General features: G+C 38.8%; 2 protein-coding genes, 4 long non-coding RNA genes and 1 other non-coding gene across 7 annotated transcripts; 4 read left to right on the forward strand and 3 right to left on the reverse strand.

The window, feature by feature from the left end:
- Positions 1-454: 454 nt before the first annotated feature.
- On the reverse strand, positions 455-1,062 carry LOC130686139 (uncharacterized). Its single transcript, XR_008999828.2, has 3 exons — positions 864-1,062; positions 637-797; positions 455-566 (listed from the first exon to the last, which is right to left on the reverse strand). It is a non-coding gene; the product is annotated as an uncharacterized LOC130686139 (long non-coding RNA).
- A 370-nt stretch (positions 1,063-1,432) lies between these two features.
- Trnas-gcu (transfer RNA serine (anticodon GCU)) lies at positions 1,433-1,514 on the forward strand. The gene has a single exon. It is a non-coding gene; the product is annotated as a tRNA-Ser (tRNA).
- Positions 1,515-1,656: 142 nt separating this feature from the next.
- LOC130686138 (uncharacterized) lies at positions 1,657-2,510 on the forward strand. The gene is made up of 2 exons (XR_008999827.1): positions 1,657-1,961; positions 2,018-2,510. It is a non-coding gene; the product is annotated as an uncharacterized LOC130686138 (long non-coding RNA).
- Positions 2,511-3,118: 608 nt separating this feature from the next.
- Positions 3,119-4,236, forward strand: LOC130686194 (uncharacterized). The gene is made up of 5 exons (XR_009420541.1): positions 3,119-3,242; positions 3,313-3,417; positions 3,478-3,810; positions 3,901-4,021; positions 4,088-4,236. It is a non-coding gene; the product is annotated as an uncharacterized LOC130686194 (long non-coding RNA).
- A 2,315-nt stretch (positions 4,237-6,551) lies between these two features.
- LOC130685821 (uncharacterized) lies at positions 6,552-7,055 on the forward strand. The gene is made up of 3 exons (XR_008999713.2): positions 6,552-6,665; positions 6,726-6,874; positions 6,937-7,055. It is a non-coding gene; the product is annotated as an uncharacterized LOC130685821 (long non-coding RNA).
- Positions 7,056-7,611: 556 nt separating this feature from the next.
- Positions 7,612-11,176, reverse strand: LOC130686052 (uncharacterized). Its single transcript, XM_057509343.2, has 3 exons — positions 11,040-11,176; positions 10,872-10,980; positions 7,612-10,814 (listed from the first exon to the last, which is right to left on the reverse strand). Exons 2-3 carry the CDS (start codon positions 10,972-10,974, stop codon positions 7,747-7,749), a joined length of 3,171 nt encoding a protein of 1,056 aa, XP_057365326.1. The 5' UTR covers positions 10,975-10,980; positions 11,040-11,176; the 3' UTR covers positions 7,612-7,746.
- An 825-nt stretch (positions 11,177-12,001) lies between these two features.
- LOC130686145 (uncharacterized) lies at positions 12,002-15,111 on the reverse strand. Its single transcript, XM_057509434.2, has 2 exons — positions 15,001-15,111; positions 12,002-14,925 (listed from the first exon to the last, which is right to left on the reverse strand). Exons 1-2 carry the CDS (start codon positions 15,101-15,103, stop codon positions 12,002-12,004), a joined length of 3,027 nt encoding a protein of 1,008 aa, XP_057365417.2. The 5' UTR covers positions 15,104-15,111.
- Between the last annotated feature and the right edge of the window lie 10,406 nt (positions 15,112-25,517).

The raw sequence follows: 25,517 nt of genomic DNA on the forward strand, positions 1-25,517 counted from the left end.
TAATTTCAGTTGTAGAAATAAAACATTGTTTGGAAAGAGACATTTCGAACGTCTGTTGTAATGCAATTTTGAATTAGACATGGCGAAGGATACTTTTGAATTGACTTTATACGAAGCAGAAAAATGTGAACGTGGTGGCCACGCTGATGAAATGTCCAGTTGCTTCTTTTTAAAATGAGAAAATTCAGGTCCTTAATACTGCAACTTTGGAATTCGAGGATCTGCAAAGAAGAAAAATACATTTTGTACAACAAACATGAATTGCTTGATCCCATCATGGACCCCACTTACTATACGTTCTCCGTTCCATTCCACTATTGAAATAGGGCTCCTTATGTAAGATAACCTGGGGCCAGGTGAGCAAACAACACCTTTTAGCTTCAGGAAATAGGTGTCATGGGAGTCATTCAAACGTTTAGTTGCCTCTGTAAACAAGAATACGTCATTCAGACGTCTACTATTTTACAAATCTGGAAATGCGTTACGTTTTTATCTGTGAAGTTGCAACAAAGTTTAGACTTAAAAAAAGGTGGCCATTGTGTGGCAACATTCTGCATTCGTTTTTGCTAAAACAAAATCAACAAAAAAAAATGTAAGTTTCGTTAAAATAAAGACATTAAACTATTATTATGTTACTGTATTCACAGGATGGATTTCTGTTTTCGGCTCAGTTTCGTACTATCGGCATTGTTGACAAGAACCTCGTCTGCTCGCGTTTGGTACGAGTCCAATGACGTTCGCTGGTCGTCACGTTGTGCTTTCCGCGGCCAAGAAATACTGACATTAGATGTCCCCAACTGGGATTGTGGGAGACAATGTGTTAACCATGATGCGTGCACTCACTTTACCAACACTTTGTATACCTGCATTTTGAAGAGAAATGTCAAAGGTTCTCGAGAAATCAATTCGCCTTCATCTGATTGTGGATTTATTGTCGGCCGTAGCCAGCAGTCTATAGAACCAACGGAGGATTCTCTGGATGACGATTCGCTGATCGGGCCAGTTACCCCTGGAAACTGGGTTCCCTAAGTATTCAACAGCACTACTATTCCAAAGAGGTACTCTTCTAGCCGACCTGTTTTGAGAGCAAGGAAAACTGCACTAATATTTTTTAAGTGGCATTTGACAGCACGAAATGGGTACTTCTCTTTACTATTGAATACACTTTGAAAATGGTTCACTTACCCATTTAGAAATTACTCGCTGAACTGGCAGTTTTATTCACAAAACAAATCCAGCAGACACCAGTCAAAATTCAGTAGCCCTCGAAATCCGAGATTTTGTCAACCTACGATTTTTGTTATTGGAAGCTGGAGCTAGAGCAACAAAAACAATTCGTGAAAAATATAGTTTTTAACTAAAAATTTTAATTTTTGATTTTCAGATTTGTATCTTTCCAATTCCCAAGATGTTATTACCTTAAAAGGACATCGACGTGGTGGCCGAGTGGTTAAGGCGATAGACTGCTAATCTGTTGTGCTCTGCACGCATGAGTTCGAATCTCATCCTCGTCGTATGTATCTTTAGCTTTTTGATTTTCGAAAAACTCTATAACTCTTCAACGCAGTTGGATGGCTGCATTTATCTCACACCTCAAGCGAGGACCTTCGAATAAGAAAATAAATTTAATAATTAGGTTCAGAGGTAATTCGAGAACAAGATGCGGAAAAAACTAGTCCCGCCGCAGGCATGGACCTTAGCATACCAAAAAAGGAATACTTCCCGCCGGAGTCACCTTCGACATCACGCCACCATCACGTGATACAAGGAAGCGCACATTTACATCGCCTATAAAAAGACCAGACTCGCAAGCGTCTCGGGAGAAATTTTTAAGCCAGACTCAAGTTTAGTCACATCGTGGTGAATTAAAAAAAAAGTTCATTTGAAAAGGTGTGTTTACTGAAGACCTCCACACATTACAACCAACCAGCTCCTGAATCAGCTTAGAATTCAACACAAATGTTAGTATTTACACAATAATATGATATTGAATTATTATTACCTTAATGTTGTGCAGGACAACGCTGTGTCTTCGATCTAGCTTGCTGCTCGTGGTATCGGCACTGTTGATAACAACCGCGTCCGCTCGCTCTTGGGAGAAATCCGGGGCAGTTCGTTGGTCATATAATTGTGATTTCGTAGGCCACGACATTCAAACAGTAAACGTGCCTAACTATGAATGCGGAAGGCAATGTGTTAACAATGCGGCGTGCACGCACTTCACCAACAACCAGCATGCCTGCTTTTTGAAGACCAGTAGCTATGCTGTGCTAGAAATCGATTCCCCTAACACAGACTGTGGTTTCATCCTTGGTCGTAGCCGGCAGCCTGAATGATGATGTGCTTTAATCACTTGTATTGTCAAATCTGGATTTTCATACCTTTCATTCTTTCATTCCTTGTAACAGTAGTTTCCACATCTGTAGGCTACAGTTTTCTCAAGCTTCATCTTTTGGTGTCTCTTAATTATGGAAATCTGAAAATAAAAGAGAAAAGAAGAAATCAGAGAATATATTTGTTATAATTCAATAGAATTGAAATAATTTCAAGAAATTTAGAAGTTTATATTACTTAGTATTCTGGCGCCAAAATCCTCTGAAGTCATCCATTATCCTGTAGCAACATCCAGTTCGGGACGAATAGAAAAAGCAGGCGCATTTCTAATCCGAAATTGGAATGGATGGCGCCAATATCCATAGCTTCAAAATGATACCTTTCGTGGTAGATGGTTCCCGGTCGATTGTAACATGCTAAAAGTTGAACAAATCGCAATTTCATCCGATACTGTAGTCACAGGAAGCAAACAACTTTCAACTTGGTGGCCGCTCAAAGCAAAACGAAGAGGTTACGCCAGAGGCATAGCGCCAAAGCTTTTGGCATTGCCACATGAAAATAATAAATTAAATATTAATAGTATTAACAATAAAACCGTAATTTATAAAGAAACTTATTTTTAATACGATAGAAACAGAAAAGTTAGATGTAATGTTAATGAAAAGTGAAACTATTCATTAAAAATTGAACGTTTACTACATACGTGGAAAGTGGCAATGTAGATCAAAGTTCCGCTGGCGCGATTTCACCCCGATTTCACAAAGGGTCAACCATTCCCGTTTTAGTCGTTCGCAACGTAGGTTGTTGGAAATTTGTTTGCTGAGCGGGAATAAATGGCGGGTTTTCTGAAACAGTAGTCCCAATTATGGAGCAACATCAAAGGAAATGATTGAAATGCACGTAAATAAGTAACAAATAAGTTATTATCATTATTTATATTATTGCTGGTTGACTCAAACATATTTCTGCCTTTGAAAGTATCATCGACGCCACTTGTGCTTCATTTTCGTCTACGGTAACATGTCACGTGACGCATTTAATTGGTTTACGGATGTGCTTTGTGGTAGATAATCCGAAGAAATGGTGATAAATTCATGACGTTGGTTTTTTAATCAAGATGGTAACACTTTTTATATCTTGTAGTATTTTCACATCTCATTCCTGGTATATTGAAGCACAAAACTATGATTAGCCCAAGCAGAAACAATGGTGCTATCAGAAGATGAAATTTTAACGTTATTAGTGACAGAGCCATAGCATGAAGATTCTTGCCCAAGATCGAAAAAAATGAGGTATCATTAAGCATATTACCTTCCAAGTACTGTAAAATGTGCTATTGTGTTGTATGATAACTGCTAAATGTTTTCCACTTTATTTGTTCTACCACCACGGTAGCTTATCATTTGGAATAAAAAATTTGGTCAGACAAGTTTGACCGAGAGTTAATACCTTCCTGAAATAGTCTCTATTCGAGCAGTGAGTAACATAGTATTACCAATTGATTATGGGTAATGTTTGGCTTAAGTGTTTGATTCATTGTTCTCATTCATTTGTTTTTTTGTTTAGAGCATGATAATGAGACTGGTGAAAATATCTACAGGGGGACTTGGACTACCATCTGGTAGTAATAATGAATTACCTACAATGGACTTGTAGTTTGCCATGATAGTGGTTTCTTTATAATAATGTATGTCATAACAATCTCTTAATCAAGTGGAATGTTTTAAATCCCATGTTTATTTCATTATGTTAGAGGATGTTGAAGAGACCAAAGAAAAGCATTCAGTAAGGGAAAGTAAACTATAACCCACTTCAAGTCTGCCTACCCCAACAGTGATGCATCTTCTGATGGGCTACAACATTTAGCAGCTGCCATCCAAAAACTTTGGTACAAGTTTTTCCTCATCAGGTTAGTTTATAATTTTATTCTCGCCATTTTCCATGTGTTGTTTTCTTTTGCAATCATTCATTTAGCACGCGTTTGTTTTCGTCGCAAGAGATATTCTACTTTTATTCATTGCCGAATGATTCCCCTAGAACTTCCTTTTTAAGGTCGAAAGTGCCAAAATGTAGAAGGTCGGCGGGTGGGAACCATCGTATACCTCGCCAAACACAATCATGTATTTAGTAAGGACGAGGATGATACAAGATGGAGGAAAAAATTGCCTGACAATCAATACGTATTGCACATACGGTCTCTTATCGCATTCACTTGCTATGCATAACAATTTTGATTGTTTCCAATAAGATAGTTTAGGCTAAAGCGTTTCTTACCAACATCTATTTTTCTCGTGCATTACTAATTGCCCTGTTGCTTACGGATGCTTAGATAAGAGTACATGGGATCTGGATGGCAAGAAATAATAGGATAACTCAAGGAATTTAGTATCTTCGCAAAAACACATTGTTTTGATCTATCCAAAGACGGTACCTGGTCGTTAAGAATTTGCACCTCTGGAAATAAGCACACGTTACGTGTATGGCTGCAGAAAAAATTGGCCAGTATAAATAGTGGCGGTTGATCACAGCAGATCTGCACTCATGTTTGCTGAAACAGCCATCTATTGTACAAGCTCCTGAATCAGTTTGGAAGACAACAAAAATGTTAGTATCTATTCATTAATGAGATGTTGAATTATTGTATTATCTTAATGTGGTGTATGTGCAGGATAGCGTTGTGTCTTCGACCTAGCTTCCTGCTGATAGTATCGGCAGTGTTGATAACAACCGCGTCCGTACGCTTTTGGAACAAATCCGGGGCAGTTCGTTGGTCATACGGTTGTGATTTCAAAGGCCACGACATGATAACATTACGCGTGCCTAATTGGGATTGCGGAAGGCAATGTGTTAACAATGTGGCGTGCACGCATTTCACCAACACTCTGTATACCTGCATTTTGAAGAGGAACGTCCACGGTTGGCGAGAAATCAACTCACCTAACACAGACTGTGGTTTTATCGTTGGTCGTAGCCGGCAATCTGAACATGTGATCAGGGATTTTCTGCTTAACGATGTGCTGTAATTTCTTATATTGCCAAATGTGGACTTTCATTGCTTACAGAAGTTTTTACATCTGTAGTCTCCTGATGCTTCATCTTTTGGTGCCTGTTAACTCTGGAAATCTGAATTAAAAAAAAAATTTTGTTAGCATTCTATAGAGTTGAAATAATTTATAGCACTTTGCATAGCTTCAAAATGATACCTTTCGTGGTAGATGGTTCCCGGTCGGTTGTAACACGCTAAAACTTAAACAAATAGCGATTGCACCCGGTATTGTAGTCACGGGAAGCAAACAACGTTAATCTTGGTGGCCGTGTGGTTGAGGTAACGAACTGTTGAACTGTGATACTCTGCATCCCTGAGTTCGAATCTTATACTCGTCAACAAATCAATTGAATTTTAATGATTTCACAATCTGGCATGCTTCTCATTGGACATTTGTTCTTTGGTTATATCATTAGTGGCACGCCTAGTACAAATGGGATAGCATACTCCATCTTTGTTCGAAATAACACTAAAATTTTCAACGTCTGGCGGTGTCATTTTCCTATGCGTTGTCATCAAAATTAATTTCTAAATGACATACGCGAATGAAAGAAAGCAGAGATTAATCAAACGTCGTTGGGACAGGGCCGAAAAGCAGAGCAATAAAAAAAATAATAATTTGGAACGAACGTAAATGCCGCCATTATTATATCATAGAGAAAGGGAGGAATACAACCTACTCTGGTGATAGCAGCAAAGCAAAAGGAAGAGATTAAGCCAGAGGCATGGCGCCAAAGACTTTGGCGCTGTCACATGGTGATAATTAATTAAGCTGTAATAATGTTAACGAAGAAAATGTAATTTGTAAAGAATTTAATTTTAAATGCGTTGAAAGCAAATAATTTAAACTTTATGCTAATGAAAAATGAAAGTACTCATCAAAAATTGAAAGTTTATTTTAAACGTGAAAAGTGGCAACGTAGATACAAAATCCACTGGCGCGATTTCACACCGATTTCTTAACGGGTCAATCATTCGCTTTGTAGTCGCTATGGAAGTAGGTTCCTGCAAAAATTCTTTGCTGAGCTGGATTAAATGGAGCGTTTTTTGAAATAGCAGTCCTCTTTATGGAGCAAGAACAAAGGAAACGATTGAAATGCAAGTACATAAGGAACAAATACCATTTTAGCATTTTTTATATTTTTGCTGCATGAGTCAAACATATTTCTGCCTTTGAAAGTATCATCGATGGTTCTTGTGCTTCATGTTCGTCTGCGGTAACCTGCCACGTGACGCATTTACTTGGTTTACGAATGTGCTTCGTGGTAGATAATCCGAAGAAATGGTGATAAATTCATGGTGTTGCTTTTTTAATCAAGATGGTAACATTTTTTATACCTTGCAGTATATTCACACCTCATTCCTGGTATATTGAAGCACAAGATTACGATTAGCCCAAGCAGAGACGATGGTGCTACCAGAAAATGCAATTGAACTGTTGTAAGTGACAAAGCCATATTATGAAGATTCCTGTCCAAAATCGAAGAAAATGAGGTATCATTAAGCTTATTAAGTACCGTAAAATGTGCTATTGTATTGTATGATAACTGCTAAAGGTTTTCCACTTTGGGTTCTACCATCACATTAGCTTGTCATTTGGAATCAAAGTTTCGTCAGGGAAAAAAGTTGACTGTGAGCTAATACTTCCCTGAACTAGTCTCTAACCGAGCAGTAGGTAATGCAGTATTACAAATTGATTATGGGTAATGTTTGGTTTAAGTGGGTGATTCATTGTTCTCATTCATTCATTTTTGTTTAGAGCATCATAATGAGACAGGTGAAAAGTTCTATAGGGAGTCATGAATTACCATCTGGTAGTAATAATGAGTTACCTATATTTGACCTGTATTTTGTCCTGATACTTGTTTCTTTATATTAATGTAAGTCATAAGAATCCGTTTATCAAGTGGAATGATTAAAACCCCACATTCATTTTCATTGTGTTTGAGGGTTTTGATGAGACCAAAGAAAAGCATCCAGTAAGTGAGAAGAAGATTAGACCCACTTCAAGTCTGCCCACCCCAACAGTGATGCATCTTCTGGTGAACTACAGTGTTTAGCAGCTATCATGCAAAAACTTTGGCACAAGTTTTCCTTCATCAGGTTAGTGTATAATTTTATTCTTGCCTTTTTCCATTTGTTGTCTTAAGAGATATGCATTACTTTTATTCATCGTCGGATGATACCCCTAGAATTTCCTTTGTTAGTTCGAGTCTGCCAAAATGTAGGGAGGAGGGAACCATCGTATACCTCGCCAAACACAATCATGTATTAAGTACAAAAATGACAGTTATAAAGATTAAGCAGGTTCAAGCCAACAATATCGCAAACAGACTTTAAATTATAGTACAAGAAATCTCACGTTTTTACAGCATTTGAATAACATCTTTAACGTCGTACTCGGTGTAGCGATTGAGAAGGAAGGAACGTGCACTTGCTAATCCGATCGTCATCACGCTCTTGTCGATGTTGTAAATGATCAACAATCGAACAACAGCGTATAAACTTTCTCTTGGACATTTTCGGCAGACGAAATGTAAAGCATTCCATCCTTCATTATCTTTGCAATTCACGTCGATTCCTTTTTCCAATAGCAATCGAACGATATCAGCCAAATTTTCTTTCTCGCATTCACGACACAAGGCGATGAGCGCATTGCAACCGTCTTTGGCCTTCCAGTGAACGTCAATTCCATTTTCAATTAATAATCGAATGGTTTCTATCACATTTTTCCTGGGGCCGTATTGACAGAGGTAATGGAGTGCGTTCAATCCCGCATGGCTTTTACAATTGACATCGATCCCATTTTCCAATAGCAATTTAACGATATCGTAAAGATTATCTTTCAAATAATAACGACAAACGTGAAGGAGAGCGTTGCAACCGTCAAATGTCGTGTAGTTGACATTCACTCCGTGTTTAATTAAAAGCCTTGCAACTCCAATTAGATTATCTCTTTTGTAATAGCGGCAGAGAACGACGAGGGCATTCCATCCATCGAGAGTTTTGCAATTGACGTCGATTCCAAGTTGGATAAATAATTCGACAATTTCGATAATTAAATCGTCCTTTTGATAATTGCGGCATAATAAGAGCAGAGCGTTCCATCCTTCTTCCGTTTTGCTGTTGACGTCGATTCCACTTGCGATGAGCAGTTCCATAATCTCCGTCGCGTAGTCTTGACAACAAAACGTGCATACGTAATGAAGAGCGTTTTCTCCGAATCTGTCCTTGCAATTGATGTCGATCCCGCGTCCCAGCAACAGATTTAATATGTCAATGAAATTATCTTTGCCGTAATTTCGACATAACGCAAGTAATACGTTCCATCCGTCGTTGTTTTTGCAGTTGACATCGATTCCTTTTTCAATCAACAGCCGAAAAAATTCAATCATGTCTTCTTCGTGGTAATATTCAATAACGAAATGGAGGGCGTTCCAGCCGTCGTTATTTTTACTGTTGACATCGATGCCACTCTCTAGAAATAATTGAACAATGTCGAGCAAATCGTTTTTGTGATAATTGCGACACAACAAGTAGAGCGCGTTGTTGCCAATTTTCGTTTTGCAATTGACGTCGATTCCATTTTCGAGGAATAATCGAACAATGTCGATTAACTTGTAGGTGTAATTGTGTTTGTAACATTGACATAAGGACATGAGCGCGTTCCATCCTTCGAGGTCCTTGCAATTGATGTCAATTCCACGTTCGAGAAAGATCCGAATGAAATCGATTAAATTATCTTTGGTGTAAAAACGGACTAGAGAGAGCAGAGGGTCACATTTGTCCCATGATTTTTCAATTTCAGTATCAACTAAAAGTCGAACAATGTCCATCAATTTCTCGATCGGGTAATGGCGACATAACATGTGCAGGGCATCCCATCCATGATGATGGATCTGCTTCCGATGGACAACGACAGACGAATCGGAATCTGAATCGTCTTCTGTAATTATAATCCTGAATTCTGTCATTTTGAAATCTGTATTTGCATCGATTTCAGATGGACTGAGTTCAATGTACGTGTCGGGTGCGGTTATGGCGAATGCGAATCCTTTAGCATCTGTTTTTTCTTGAATTAATTCCGCGAAAATGTTGATCTCTTTTTCGATCCGTTTGACAACATCTTTCATCTCACACCACAATTTTTCATTTTCAGGTGGATCTTCATTGACATCGGTGTGCAGCGTTTGATTCTTGACGACATCGAGGAAAGGCTCGGGACGTGCCAGCGATGCGAACGCGAGTTGGTAAGCGAAACGTACTGTAAACTTTGCCGTTTGTTTACGTAGCATGTCGGCCATGGGGAAGAGCATGACTGTGTCTGTGTACACCAGCTGATGGGTTGTTATTTGCTCGTGAAATTTCCTCATCGCGCAGAGCTCCTTGTGTTTGTCTTCCAGCCACACGTTCAAACGATTTGGATTGTAGGCGAATTGCTCGTTGCCCATACGTCCCATCAGTTTTTTAAATGATGCCACCGTGTCTAAGCCACAGCGGATGTTGAAGTTCATTTCTCTTAATTTCGCATTGAGTTCTGATAGGAAAGAGCTGAAATGCTGTCTAAAATCTTGCAATTTCTCGTGAAAGGGATTTAATTTTACCACGAGCGGATCGTTGAGCATGTAATCGAGTTTCGTGTCCACCTCTTCGTAGCCCTGCATGTGTTTGACGCACTCTGACGCCAGAGTTCGGTTAATTTCATTCTTAAGAGCCGGTGCACCGTCGGAAGCTGGCAAGAGTACCAACGGGTAGAGCCAAACGATACAGGGCACGCCAAGTGGCTCGTTTCCAGCTGGGCCGTCCTTGGCCATCGAGTCAGACGAGATTTGAGTAAACTTGCCGGCGAATTTAATGGCTTCTTCGTACGTTGTTGGGCATTTCACATTTTTCGGCAGTGGGAAATCGCTTTTAAAGAGACATTCAACATTTGATTTGTTGCCGTTTGTTGTCATCGTTTGACCTCTAAGAACTTCGAGTAAATGACCGCCGTAGTTGGATAATTGATCAGCTGCTTCCTGTTCATCTTTCACGTCCTTGTATTTCTTTGTTAAAGTGAACGTCGATTCGGATCCGTATTGAATTTGAGTCACGACGTGAGTGGCCGTGCCATTCTTGCCTATTTTTGCTATGTCCGAGTAGCAAAATTGATCATCTTCTAAGAGATGAGTGGGGACTTCTTTGAGTGCGGTATTGCGGTAGCATCGGACGTGAACATTTGATTCGTGGAACGTTTGTTTTCCTTTTGTTAAATAATCAGCCGGCCCTTTGGGTACGACCAATCCCGTTAATATATTGATTTGAAGCGAACCGTTGACATTCAGTTCGTGAAATTTGTCGGTTAATTGACCCGGTGCGATTAACGAAAAAATTGCGCTTTCATTGCGGGTAATGTTGCAAATCTTTAATTCCGTATCGGACCAAAGCGGATTGCCTGTCGATAATCGGGGGATTATTAGGCATTTTGATTTCTGTTAGGGATTTGATTTACCTGGGATAATTTCATCTGTCCGTGCGTTGTAAAGCGTTCCCAATTTGAAAGGCCGTCCCAATGTGGGTATTTCCAAAACTTGCGTGCTGATATCACAGGACATAATCAACTATGAAATATTCAAAAAGTTGTTTTAAAATTAAAAAATTTGAATTTTGGATGCCTTACTTTTCCTTAGTTATCCACGCAACTTGAAAAATATCCAATGGGGGCCTACGGTCGTTGAGGTCTTAATGTCTTGAATAAGTAGGTCACGATTGCTTTGTGTCAACTAGCTGTCACTTTATTTATACCGGCCGAATAGAGAGCGCTGCACGCGAGCAGCGAAGCAAGAGCGTGACACGGCCGACAATGCTGCCTGACCCAATGAAGTGCAGTTGCCAGAGAGGCTTGTCGATAAAAGGGAAAATAGGAGAGAAAAGCTTGGCTCTTTTTTATTAATAAATCACGGGGTCACGTGATGCGAGAACCTGTAACTTTCATTGGCTCAGTCACGGAACTTTTCAAGGTTTCCTTATTTTCTTTTTTTGTTATTTTTAGACAAGCCCCCCACACCCTGATTGCTAGTCAGGAAAAGAAAACAAGGGTCGTTATACTTGAGCCTAAAACAACCTCGTCTCGCTTGAGGAGGTAATCAGACTCGATTTCTCTACGGTCCGGCGCTAGGGGCGGGTCGCGTGTCATTTGTTTCGGCTTTCTTGTTTTTTTTCATTTGTCGGAACAAATGAGCTACGCAATCGTTCGAATATAACTAGCAATTTTATTCTTCTAATTAAATGTACAGATGCGTAATTGTTGAATTATTGAGAACAATTGAAAGGGACGTCGTTGCCAGTTTGAAAGAATGCGGACGCTACAAGATCACGTCAAAGCTCTTGAAATGCCTTTAACGTTAACGACCTCGAACGCAGCGATTTCTTTCTTTTCAAATTCTAGCTCAACCGTCATCTCTTTCCACTTATCACTTGCAGAATGCCAAGGGTGTTGGCCGTCGTCCAAAACCAGTGGCGACTTTCGATAAGGGCATGCGAACATTGTTACAGAATTAAAATCAACGCGTTTAATAGCTGAAAACAATGTTTTGATCATTTACCCTGTATGCAAATCGTGTATTTCAAATAGGGTAAATGCTATACGTTCGAATCTAAAATATTCAAAATTTCTTTAATACTTTCTTCTTTGTAACGACCTAAGAGGATAGATCGGGCAGTACCGATTTTACCTCCAGTCGTCACTGCGTTCGTGTTGATTTTGTGCTGAATTAAAAGCGGAATGAGTTCTAGCATGTTCTTTTTGCGTTGATATCGGCACACGTTGTGCAGGGCGTTCCATCCGTCGTTGTTTTTGCAATTAACTGAGATTCCGCTATCGAGTAGCAGTTGAACAGTTTCAATTAAATTATCGTTCTGATAATATCGGCCGCACGCGAAATGGAGGGCGTTGCATCCGTTGTTCGTCCTGCTATTGATATCGATATTATAATCTAACAAGAGTTGAACGATGTCTATGACGTTGTCTTGCTTATAATATCGACAGATTAAATGGAGAGCGTTCCATCCTTCATTGTTGGCCCAGTTAACGTCGATGCCTTCCTCGAGAAAGAGTTGCACTAAATCAATTAGATTGTCGTTGGGGTAATATCGGCACACATTTAAGAGGGCGTTCCATCCTTCGTTGTTTGTAAAACTTGCGAAAATGCCACTATCGAGAAGCAATAGAACGATTTCGATGAGATTATCGTTCGAATAATAGCGACACACGTTATGGAGAACGTTGCATCCGCTATTCGTTTTGCAATTGATTTCAATGTTTTTATCGAGAAGAAGTCGAATAATTTTGATGAGATTATCCCTCTTGTAATATCGACACACTAAATGCAATGAATTCCAACCTTCGCTGTTTTTGCAATTGACGTCGATCCCTCGTTTGAGGAACAATCGAACGATTTCGATTAAATTATCTCTTTCGTAATATCTGCACACTAAATAGAGGGCGTTCCATCCTTCGCTGTTCTTACAGTTGACGTCGATGCCGCGTTCCAGCAGCAATCGAATGATTTCGATTAAATTTTTCTTGTCGTAATAGCGACACAGGAAGTGAAGCGCATTGTTGCCGCCTTTCGTCTGATAATTAACGTCCACCTTTTGAGCCAGAAACAAGCGAATGATGCCAAGTAAATTATCCCTCTGATAATTTCGGCAAAAGAAAAGGAAAGCGTTCCATCCGTCCTCGAATTGACAGTTGACGTCGATCCCGCGTTCGAAAAACAATCGAACAATGTCAAACAGGTTCTCCTTCTCGTAGTATCGACACACTAAATGCAACGCGTTTAATCCGCCGTTGGTCTTGCAATTGACATCGACTCCGCGTGCGAGCAACAGCCGGGCTATTTCCAACAAGTTCTCCTTGGTGTAGTAGCGACTTACGAGCAGAAGGGCGTTCCATCCGTCGTCCGTCTTGCAATTGATGAGATCCACTCCGCGTTCGAGAAACAGTCGGATCAAGTCGATTAGATTATCTTTGTCGTAGAAACGACACAAGGCGAGGAAATTCATGTGATTCCAATAGTCGGGTATATCGACGTCGGTTAACAGGCGAACAATGTCGATTAAATTGATTTTGGGGTAGTGTTGACATACGATGTCGATGGCGTTCCATCCGTAGCTCTTTTTTTGCTGTTGATGAACGATGATGGACGATTCGTTGTGCTGATCGTGCGCTGTGATGGCGAAGGCAAATTTGTCGTCATTTTGTTTTGATTGAATTAATTTAGATATAATTGTTATCTCCTTTTCAATGCGTTTGACAATGTCTGGGTTTTCGTACCAACGCCATCTATCGTTAACGTCCGTGTTTAGCGTTTGTGTCGTGATGAGATCGAGAACAGGTTCCGGGTACGTTAGGCAAGTAAAAGCAAGCTCAAATCCGAAATTAACGTTGCATTTCATCATGTGTTCTTGTAATGTTTCGGCAGAGGGGAAGAGTAGGGCGTTGGGGGAAAGAGTGATGGCCATCTGTTCTTGATACTTCCTCATCGTACAGAGTTCTTTGAATTTTTCATCCAGCCAACCTTCGAGCCGTTTTGGATTGAAAGGAAATTGCTCATTATTGATACGCTGCACCAACTGCTTTAAATTGTCGATTTGCATCAAGCCACTACGTAAGTTTACAACCATTTCTTTCAATTCAGTTTTATGATTGTTGCGGAATGAAGTGAAATGTAAATGGAAATGGCGTAGCTTTTCGTGAAACGGGTTCAATTTTTTCGCTAGGATGTCGTTGAGCAAGTAATCGAGTTTGGCTTGCACTTGGTCATAGTTGTCTATCTGTTGAACGCATTCCAGTACGTCACTCTGAAGTGCATTTTCAGCGCCGTGCGTCGATGCCAATGGATAGAGCCAAGCGATGCAAGGCACACCGAGAGGAGCCTCTTTAGCAATTGAATTTGATAATACGTGTGTGAAGTTTTTAGCAAATTGCTTGGCATCTTCGTACGTGGTGAATGTCATCGGAATTAAGAAATTGCCTTGCAATCGACATTGTATGTTAGTTGATGTAATTGAGTCTCTAACACATTCTTCATCTCCGTTGAGAATTGCAATCAAGTTGTTGGCACAGGCTTTTAATAGGCTATTCGCTTCGTGCTCGTCTTCTGTTTCGTCTTCTGTTTCGTCTAGTCTTTTTGTCAAAGTAAAAGTAGCTTCGGCACCGTACTGTATTTTCGTGATGACGTGCGTTGCCGTAGAGTGTGTCGGTGCAACGTTGAGATAACGTATCTTGGCCTCGTCTAATTGGTTGCTAGTAAATTCCTGAGTAGCCGTGCGGTAGTGACATCTGACGTGAACGCTGTATTCGTGAAATTCATTTTTTTTCTTTTTCAGATGCTGCAACTGCTGTGCGATGGGGTCCACTGAAATGGTGATTTGAAGCAAACCTTTCACGCCGAGATCGTCTAATTTTTCGCTTAATTTATCGGAGGGAATCAGGGAATAATTGAAGCCCTCGTTGCGGGTAGTTTGAAATGCTCCCATGTCTTCGCTGCACGCGATGTTACCTGTGTAAGTTGATTAAATTCATAAACATTAATTTTTTTGTGTGTGTGGGGGGTGGGGGTGTATGTATATACTACCTGGCACAGCGATGTCATTGCGAGCGTCGTAAAGAGTTCCCAAAGTGAACTGTCGTCCGAGTACAGGGATCTTCAAAACATGTCCATTTAAACCATTCGACATTTTCGCCTATTGCCTGAGAAAGTCCACAAGAAACAATCACAAAGTCAGCGTAAACAATGAGCCCCATCTTGAATCCACGTCATCGGCACAACGAACAAATACTTGACAACTTAGTAAAAAACGATGTTGTGAACGTGTTCAAGAATTTGGATTCCATGAATCGAGAAATGCTTGTTCATTGCCACTTACCAAAAGTTGTGTCGGACAAACGCAACTATGTAGCACGCTGCACGAAGCGTCAACGTTAGTGGGAGAAGAGCAGACGTTACTATCGGATTCTAAAAATAAAATGCTGTTGCTTAATTGCGGAAGTTGGAATGCTACTCGAAGAGAGAGAGAGAGAAAAAGTCGTCTCACTGAAGGGGGGTATCTTGATGCAATCATTCAACGGGGGGACAGGCCGTTAACGAAAAGAATGCCCGTTAGCTTCGTAAAGTCAACATAGTTTTGCTGTGCTGCAGTGACTGGAAGGTAAACAGACCAGCTATATTGAGTTTATTTTTCTTTTATACCTTTTACAGTAAATATAAAAGAACTTGAAATGGTAAAAAAACTAAGTATTTTGTGCTTCGTCTGCTTTTAATAATTATTTTAATTTTCCTTTTGTTGTGTAGATTTACGAGGTTAAACAGAAACCCATGTTGGTAACAGTCCTTTGACGTTCTTTTGTCCGGAAATCAGCAGTTCGACAGTTGTAGAAGATTTCCTAGGGATGCTAGAGGTATGTTGAGGATTGTGAAAAAAGAAAATTTCGGTACACAAGTGTAGAACTAATGCCTTGAAACATTTGCAGGAAAAGTTGCCGAAACCAGTTTCACGTCCCGCCATTTTGAGGGAAAGATGGCCGAACTCTTCCCATCAACCAATAGAATTTGAGGAGGACAGCAGGCTGGGTAAAGAGAAAGGAATTGGAGGCGCTCATTTCAGTGGCCATTTTGTTTGAAAAGGTGCAGTAGCAACTTGCGTGCTCTGCACAGAACTGCCATGCCTTTTATTGGAATCCTGGAAATTGATTACTGATCTAAAGCTAACAAGTTATTCGACTACATTGTGGAGAAAATGCAGTCGTTCTGAACTGGCAGGTAACAAAACTAAACACTCTTTTTACTTGAGATAACTAGAAATTGATTTTTATTGTGGTATCTATCTGTACAAGAGAACATACTTCTATAAGTTAAAACAAAGTAAGAATTCTAGGTGAATTTAATAACTGTTATCTTAAAGATATTTTAATTAAATAGAAACAAAGGGGAAAGGTATTGAATTGATGTAGTAATCTTCGCGTGTCTTGTACTGCGTACATGTGCATCTCTGGCTGTCCATATCTCTCTTTTCTAGCTTTGGTTTAGCTTTAGGTATCGTAATTCCTTTTTTGTGTTCATGTCTTTTCTGGTTTAAAATTGGTTTTATTCAAGATATGTAATGATGTTAAGAGTAGGTAGCTTAAATGATCTAACATTTTTTTAGGATAAAGAACATTGTTGAAGAAGAAAGCATAAATATCTAAATCTAGCTCGAATACATTTGCTGTTGGGTGAGATGGGTCATGTTGTCAATTCCTTTAGGGAAATTCAAAAAGGTTTCTTGATGTACTGGCAAAAATCAGTATCACATTATGGTAACTGAATACTTACACACAGGTTAGTCTTGTACTTCCAAATCAGATTATGCTTATATTAACATTATGTCCCATTTTGAAGGTTTAACATGGAAGAAATGTGTAAGTGTTGCTGTGGCAGTGGACAAAAAGGTGGTGTTTAACAAATGGATGTGAAAGCTACACATAAGCCACAAGGAAATTCAAGTAAAGGGTTTTAGGTTAGATTGCTATTCAGCCTCAATTTCTTTTTTTTTATGTTTCTTTTTTTAAGAATATTAGTCTAATTCATGTTGCAGACTTGACAGCCATGAAGATGACAGAACTCAAGTAAACCTGTTCGACTGAAGGTGGTTGGTGAAAAAAAGAGGTAACATTTTTTGTTCCATTTTCATACCAGGTTCTAAAAAAATTTTAAACAAAAGCACATATAAGTAAAATGAGAAAGATAGCACAGCAGCTTGTGCAATCAATCCAGCTTGTTACACTAGAATTTCCATTCCACACAATCCGCTACTAAATTTTTCAGTAATTTCTTAGTATAAATTTCATGGTCTGTGTGCAGGGAGTGCTGGGGCCTACAGACTGCGTCTGGTCGAGTTGGCCAGGATCATAGGGTGGTTGCAAATGGATGAGTGGTTTGTCTGCTTACCCTATAAAGCAGACAATCTGTTCCCACCCAGAACTCGCTGATGACTTAACGGGGAGCGGTCCGCTCCTTGCTAAAGGAAAAGCTATTTTCACATTCCAATTTTGAGGAATTCACAAGGTCTATGAAATGGGGCAGCAGTCGACTCCTTACTAATGGGAGAGTTACGGTGGTCAACAAAAATCAAGGTTCAGGACTTCACCACCAGGGGAAGTATGTTTGTAATTTGATGTACACTATTGAGTTACGTAACCTATGCTTCATTGTTTGAATTGTTTAAAGGGAAGTCGACGACGTTGATGATTCCGAAGATGTCACTTAAACACGTTAAGTAATTTTGTTTGGATCAAAATAATTTTCGAAGAAATGCTTCCTATAGGGTCTTCCCAAATGTTGGATATTGGTCCGTATTGTGACAGTGAATTGAGGAAGACAAGTGTTGTTCAAGAGACAGACGCTAAACGCAACGGTGAACGACTAATTTGGTTGTTGGATTGCAGTGGGAATGTTCTCTCGGCGTTGTACCTTGCGACGTGATGACAACGAGCCCGTACTAGGTGTAGTGTTTGGACCCTGCACGTACGTCTATCTTCTTTCAACGACCGGGCTAGCATGTGTTGATGAAGCTCATCATAAGCGACGTAGTGGCGAATGCGATGAGGAGCAGGTACTAATATCGTGGTTCAATGTCCTTATTGATTTTAATACTTAATTGTATTGCTTAAAGGTTTTTGTTTGTTGGGATGAAGATGGGGAAATTTCGGTAGGTATTTCATACCGTAGGTAACAGCGGTGCGTGGAGAACGAAGTAGAAAAGTAAGATTAAGTTTATCTTCCTCCCATTTCTTCTAGACATTTCATCACTTTTCGTGGTTTTTTCGAGATGGATTGATCTGTATAGCGTAATCCATACGCTTTTCATTAGAATAACGGCATACGTAAGTAGAACGCTGTTAATTCAGTTGCAACATCGTGCGCCTTCTGTCAACGCATGATAACATAATTGGCATTCTTGTTGCTGTTTGCATATGTCGTTGAATGTGGTAGGCCTTGTTGCCCATCATTTGAAACCGGAAGGTTATAGTTTAACGATATTTAAAGTGGGTAATTGTTTCTCTGATTGTGCCGTTAAATAATAATTTTTTGTAGGTCTCGAAGCGAAATGCTATTCCCGGAACCTCAGTGAATGTATTTATTTTAATTAATCAGTGTTCTTGTTGATGTAATTTAACATTTTACCTGAATATAGATTACTGTAAGAAAAGGATGGGGCCATATATCACCTATGCTGTCGTACAACAGGAAAGTTACACGAAGAAAAGAATTTCTTTCTACGAAGTTCTTTCTATAAAGATTATGGAAGATGGCATGTGACTTTAGTAAGATATCTGTTAGTTATTGTTGAAAAATTAGTGATTTGATAGTTGCCAACAATTTGAGCGGTTGATATGTGTTGAAGGTAATCAAATTGGCATTGTTGGAATGGGTTATTTTCTTTTGAATAGGTGATGAAAACATCGCTGACGTGGACATAGGAAGGGAAGAATGGTTAAACGTCAATTATCGGTTAAACTTAACGTTATCTCGCGTCGTTCGGGCTTGTCATCTGGATGGCAATGAAGTGATAAAATGATGGGAAAAAATGTAGAATTTCATATGTGAAAATTTGTATGTACTAACCTTATTATTTTGTTTTACTATTCAGATCAAATAGAAAGAAAGGTGATAAAATGGGGGGAAATTTCTAAGTAAGGTCATTCTTACATTGCGACGCAGTTGATAGGATAATTTTGTTATTAGAAAGGAAGGTTCCTTCTAAACCTTGTTGCTGAAGTAAGAGTAAAAATTCATAACGGTAATTAATGAAGTGAAATGGTGCCTCAGTTGTGATAAATTAAGCAAACGATTTTCTGAAAGTATCAAGAAACAAAAGTAGTGCATTGAAAGGTGATATGTATTTCGCGTATACAGAAACGTGTTTGGTTGTTAATCGATAAATTGGTATAAACTATTAATGACAAGGTAAGTAATATGTCGGATTATACTTTTGAATGTCAGAAAAAAACCACGGAAGTGTTGACCGATAATTGTTATGAAAAAAATTAAGGTAAGTAACATAAGCAAAGTTCTTAAACTGCAATAATAAACGGGAAATTTTAATTGAAATTTATTTAGTGAATCATTAAAAACGTCAATTGGTTTTCCGGAGGATTGAAGAACATGGTTACGAAATGGTAAGGAACATATCATTATATTCAACGAATTGGGGAAAAGACAATCTTTAGATAGGGATGACACAACATTTTGTATATAGCATTCACAGATGTTATTCAAATATGTTGGCAGAAACAACTGATGGGAAATTTCAGTTAAAAGTAGATGAACATATGATTGATAAACTTAATTGACGTTTTTCGAATAATGTATGTTCGTTAACGCTATTTAATGTAAAAAAAAATTACCCACGAACTTATTCGTAAAATATCTAATACAATTTGATATCACTGTGACACGTTTTGGTATTTTTCTACGTGATAGAGAAACAAGTAAGAGTGGGAAAACATTTCTAATTCCAGAAGTTGATTCCAAAATGCCGTAGACTGGTAGAACAAATAAAACAAAATTCATAGCTGAGTGGTAGAGTATCGGATTAGTAAATCGAAAGGGGTTCGATTCTCGTTGGGGATCGATTCCCAGTCGGGTGAACTTAATAATGTACATGACAAATTTTTATCTTAGGACCTTTCAACAAAATTATTACAAGTGAAAATATATTCCCCTGAATAACAACGAAAAGTGGAGATGCAACACATAATACTCATAGCGCAATGGTAGAGCATCGGCATTGAATGCCGAATAGGTCGACTATGCTCATACTAGGTTCGATCCTAGTATGAGTAGTTGGCTGCCACGACACTACACAATACAACTAACAGGTTGGATGCCACGACCCTACAACTACGGTAACTACATCGTCATCTGAAGGATGGCGACAGAGAGGGACACAATGGTCCGGGCTGGCACGATGTTGGAAGCCTTTATGGAATGCACACCCCCTGGCATACCAATCATCGCATCTGGCAAAGAGAGTCCCTGTGGTGCATTGCCTTGTGCGCCTTACGGCGAATCTTGGGCAGTGGCGACTGCTCTATCCCAAGGCACAAAGCCCGTTGGGCAGAACAGCGCTGTAGGTCCCTATCGAGCTAAAAAAACCAAGGGGATGAAAGGTGAGTGGCAGTCAACATTTTAATTAGCACTACACATGACACATTATATAATACAACAATGATAAACGAGTAGTAATTTGCCAACAGTTTTGTACGTACTGGCGGTAGCATTGCGTCAAATATTCGGTTTATTTAAAAAACGATTAGCTTAATAAAAAAAGTAGCAATTTCCCTGGAATCAGCATTCAATTTGGAATATATCGTGTGATATTCGACCAATTCTGATGAGTGTCAGTTTTTGTAGAACAAATTTTTAAGCCCGACCGAGAAAAGTCGGGCTTATTTAGTCGGGCTTAAAATTTTTTTCTGCAAAAACTGACACTCATCAGAATTGGTTGAATATCACACGATATACTCAATATCGGATGCGTATTCCGGAAAAATAGCTATTTTTTTAATTAAGTTAATCGTTTTTGAAATAAACCGAATATTTGACGCAATGCTACCGCCAGTACGCTACAGCGCTAGCGCGATGCAACATAAATATTCAGTGAGTGTATAGAGAATTCAATACAAATGTGACCGTTAGATGGCGATAGCAGTAGAACAATTTTTACGATTTTTCTATGCGACAACAAGACATGGCAGACATGGATTGGATAATATGGTTACTTGAACACTGGATTTGCAAATGCAGAACAGCTGACTTATGTTCACATGTCAGTTGGAGATTTTCCTGGTAAACTTTCTAGTAACTCAGCATTTGGTTCCATTTACTATAATTTTATAAAGTATCCTGCATGTTTCGTTAATTAAGATCTAATCCTTTTATAGATTGGCACATCAGTGAGTAAGGTTCAGTTTAGGGATTGAGAGCCTTCAGCGACTATAACATCTAGCCCATATTCAAATTGTAGCACTTGCCTGCTGCCACTAATTCTTCCAAAATGTCCATGTTGTATGGAATGCTTGACAGTCAAATGGTACTCCTATGTCACATAAAAATTAATCATTTACTTTATTTACATTTATTAAAATTTTTCTAAGGAATGATTTAAACAGATGCCAAAGGTGAGACATGATGGAAAAGCTTGGTATGAATGTGTAGGCGTAGTTTTGGAATTCAGAAGTGCTAGCCAGCTGTTTGCTAAAACTTCAGTTAAATTGGATTTCAGTTCAATATGTTTTACTTATTATTTGTGTGATTACGCAAAGGATTGCGCCATCCAGGCAATGTGGATATTCTGCCATGTACATGATAGACCTGGGATTCTTCGTCAACATGCAAGTTATTACCCCCTGGTAATGCCTTTCCTCTGAGTTTCTTTAGTTTTCTAATTTAATCGTCAATGTTGCATTAGCAAACTACTGTTGGCAGAAAAGCTGATACAACTAAATTCTTTTTCCAATCGAGGTGTTTGCTGAATATTGAATCATAACTTATGCAAGTACTTAGAGAGGGCTGCCCATTACAAAGAAGAGCTCATCACGGTATGTTGTGAAATAAATAGTTTTTTTTAAGAAAGAAAACTTTTTAACCTCTCCTGTTCCTCATAGATGCTGTGATGGTATGTTTGCAAAACTAGAAAAAATTCTGTGCTATGGTGGCCTTAAGTACATGCTCAACACTTTGAAAGATGTGAACAGCAAAAACAGTTGGTCAGAATTCCAAATGTCAAAAGTACTTATTTCTGGAAAATGAGTTAATCTACATCCTTATTTTCTGCTGTTCCATCAGCCACTATGCAGTGTGTTTGGACAGCGGAAGCATTCTTGAATCAGACTGCTTCAGTTTATATCGAAGATGTATTGCTTGTCATGCCCTGTGACCAACTTCACAGGACTATGTTGTAAGTTAGTATCACTTTACAAAGCCAAATAGGTGTAACAAAATGCAATTTTGTAAATTTTTTATACAGAATTATTTTACTGCTTTGTTTTTTGTTGTACATTGTACAGCAAATTTAGATTACATGTCTAGTATGAAAGAGATCAAGTATATTACCGAAATTGGCTATCTCAATTGCGACTACCGAACTCAGTCTCAGTCTGTCATTCTGATGCAGGGGTCCTGAAAGAAGTTGGAACGTTTTGAACCGCCTCAACCAATAAGTCTGTCTTTTTCTTGTGCCTGCAAACCCATGATTGCAACTAATTAAAATGCCATTTATTGTGTTATTTGCATAGGTATTAGAAAATAGGTAGTCGGTTAATGATTAGTTTCTTCGCTGCCCGTCAACTTACCATCCAAGCAAGCACTATGTCTGTCAAACCATTAGCTGAATACAGTTAATACCACTAGTTCACCAAAACAAGAGGTAAAGAAGGATTGCACCAATCCTTATTGAATATATATTGATAGGCAAATGTTTAAAAATTGATTCATGTTTCATTTCCTCAAATAGGTTAAAAATCATACTGAATCAAAAGAGGTATCTAGTCGAACCAAATTTCATAATGATAACAGTTGGAAGCCCGAAGGAATTTTTGAAAAATGCTTCCTGCCCATTACCTTCAGTCGTTGCTGCGGCCCGAAACAAAGTATTAAAAGTTATATAAATTGAAGTGCATATCTGGGCTCCCTTCTTTTCTGTGGCCCCGTTTCCCTTAAATTTTTAATAAGCCCGTAGGGGGTCATGCCCCTACTGTGATCAGCAGTAAACGGTTGTGAGTGCGCTGTCCGGAAAGGGGACGTGGGGGTCCCCATGGTTCGATGATATCATTGGAGGGCTGTGGGGCTGCCCAAAAATCCGAATTAACGGTTAATCGCTCACGTAAAAGCTTGTCCGCGACCTTCGCTCTTCTTCCGGCTTCTCTTAGCCACGCACCGGGTAATCTCCCCGGTGAGTCAACTGAGGTAGTGTCTCCCCCTACCTTGGTTGACAGCAACTTTGAAATCGGCTATTTTGCCCTTTCAAAATTGCACGTCTTTATATTGGAAGTATTGTCAATACAAATTATTTTAAAAAATTACAAATCTTGTCTTTACTGTCGTGATGTTGCTCTGCACGTTTCACTATTTTGAACAATTCCTTATTTATATCGGAATGTCATTTTATTTTCAATTTTTGCTGTTCCCAATCATGGGAGAATATTTCTTTGATAGACGACTTAATTGTTTATTGAACGATGCACTTTTATCTCACTTCATGGAGATTCTACAACTTTAAGTGCATTAGCGATATTGATTTGTATACACGCATTGTATATCTAACTTGGCATTTTAAGTTTTGTCTATTTATTTAATTTCATATTGACTCTTTAGGGATTGAACCCTTGATTTCTAGCGTGCGACGCCGATGCCCAACCATAGAGCCATGAGTCTTGAAAATTAGGTAACTATTTTTCCATCTCTTTTGAAGGAGACCTATTTGCACTCGTAATAATATTGTTATGCGTCCCAATGCAATTTAATATTTCCGTCTCGGAATGTCACCTATAAATACAATAGAGTGATTCATTTTTTGTACAAAGAAATATTGTTTACATTGGGAACCACACTTCAATTCTTGTGCACAGAGGATCCAGAAGCGACTCGAACTCTTGACTTTCGGTTCCCGTAGTCAGACGCTCTACCACAGAGCTATTATTATTACACACCTTCCCGTAGCGTGCTAGTATATTATACAGCGTAACGTAAAATAAGAAAAAGTCTTCTTTTTAATCCGGACTGTACATCAGATGGCCGTGCATGATAAGGTTATAATAATAGCACGACGTATATCGTGCTATGATCTATACTTTTCAGGTATACCTTCCCATTAGTGTGATACATAATGCTAGTAGTTTCTCTTAACGAAGTAGTGTTATAAGTATATGCAACTCGCGTTATCAACCAATAGTGAAATAACAAAACAAACACGAAAAAAGCCGCCACCCCATTTCATATATGATCAAAATGCTTAGAATGTTTGGAATATTAATGTTCATTTTTTACTTTTTGCCAAGTTGAAAAAAAAAATTACCGGAAGTGACAGGAAGTAGCCTATATCTCCAGAAATACTAGGCCCACAACAAAACGAATATGATTTTCGTGATCCTCGTGAAATTTAGGGTGTGTCTGACCTCTTTTGATCCGTTTTTGGAGAAAAGTCCATTTTGGCCAAAATCGCGATTTTTCCTGAACTATAGTTCAGGGAAATTTGCGATTTTTGACGATTTTCGGGTATTTTCTACTGGCACATGAATTCAACCCCAAATTTCACGAGGATTACGAAAATGTTCTTCTTTTTTCATTCAGAACAACAGGTAGTGAGTTATTAAGCATTTAAGAACCGGATCTTAAGCCGGAAATTAAAATTTCGGAAAATTCAAAAATGAACTATGTTTTTCTTTAAATGTACACAAGATTTGTGTAGTTCGAAACATAAGGGATGGTAAATTAACATAACATGATCTTTTAAAGTTCAGTTTTCAGGTACGTCTCATATACCACCACGAGGCAATACCACACATAATAATCAAGCAAATATTTCAAAGCCCTCACCTTAATTTGATATCCATCAGAATTGATCAGCTTCACACGATTACACTCGTACGTTTACATTATTACAAATGGAAACCTACAGCACAAGCACACTTCTGAAACAACTTTTCATAACAATGATTTTACTGGCATCTGGCCAGCTTTACGTGCTTGGAACGGCTTTACCCTGAATGATACAACATGAGACCTGGTTTTCCAAAAGTATGTTAATATTACCTCATTCTAAGCCCAAGTGCAACGTCTGACATCCCGTTTAGGTAACGAAGCACTGCAATATTTGCACATGGATATAGGGGTGGAGGTAAAAAAAACAAAAATAACGATACCGTTCAGACGAGGGATACTCAAATACACGTAAAAACAAAGTAAACAATGAGAATCACATGACAACAACAAATAGCAATAGTTCGATTTCAGACGCTAGAGGCTGATGAACCTGCAGCGCCATCTAGTGGAATACAGTTTGGCCAGGTTTAAAATAAGCCCGACAAAATAAACCCGACTTTTATTATTAT

This window comes from Daphnia carinata, chromosome 2, assembly GCF_022539665.2.
Source record: "Daphnia carinata strain CSIRO-1 chromosome 2, CSIRO_AGI_Dcar_HiC_V3, whole genome shotgun sequence".
Taxonomy (NCBI): Eukaryota; Metazoa; Arthropoda; class Branchiopoda; order Diplostraca; family Daphniidae; genus Daphnia; species Daphnia carinata.

What these genes read in the sequence shown, in the direction of transcription:
- LOC130686052 (XM_057509343.2), bottom strand. Translation starts at nt 10,974, where the DNA reads ATGTCCTGTGATATCAGCACGCAAGTTTTGGAAATACCCACATTGGGA. An exon ending in GACAGATGAAATTATCCCAG is followed by an intron (nt 10,815 to 10,871) that starts GTAAATCAAATC and finishes GATTATCGACAG; the next exon opens with GCAATCCGCTTTGGTCCGAT.
- LOC130686145 (XM_057509434.2), bottom strand. Translation starts at nt 15,103, where the DNA reads ATGTCGAATGGTTTAAATGGACATGTTTTGAAGATCCCTGTACTCGGA. An exon ending in CAATGACATCGCTGTGCCAG is followed by an intron (nt 14,926 to 15,000) that starts GTAGTATATACA and finishes CAACTTACACAG; the next exon opens with GTAACATCGCGTGCAGCGAA.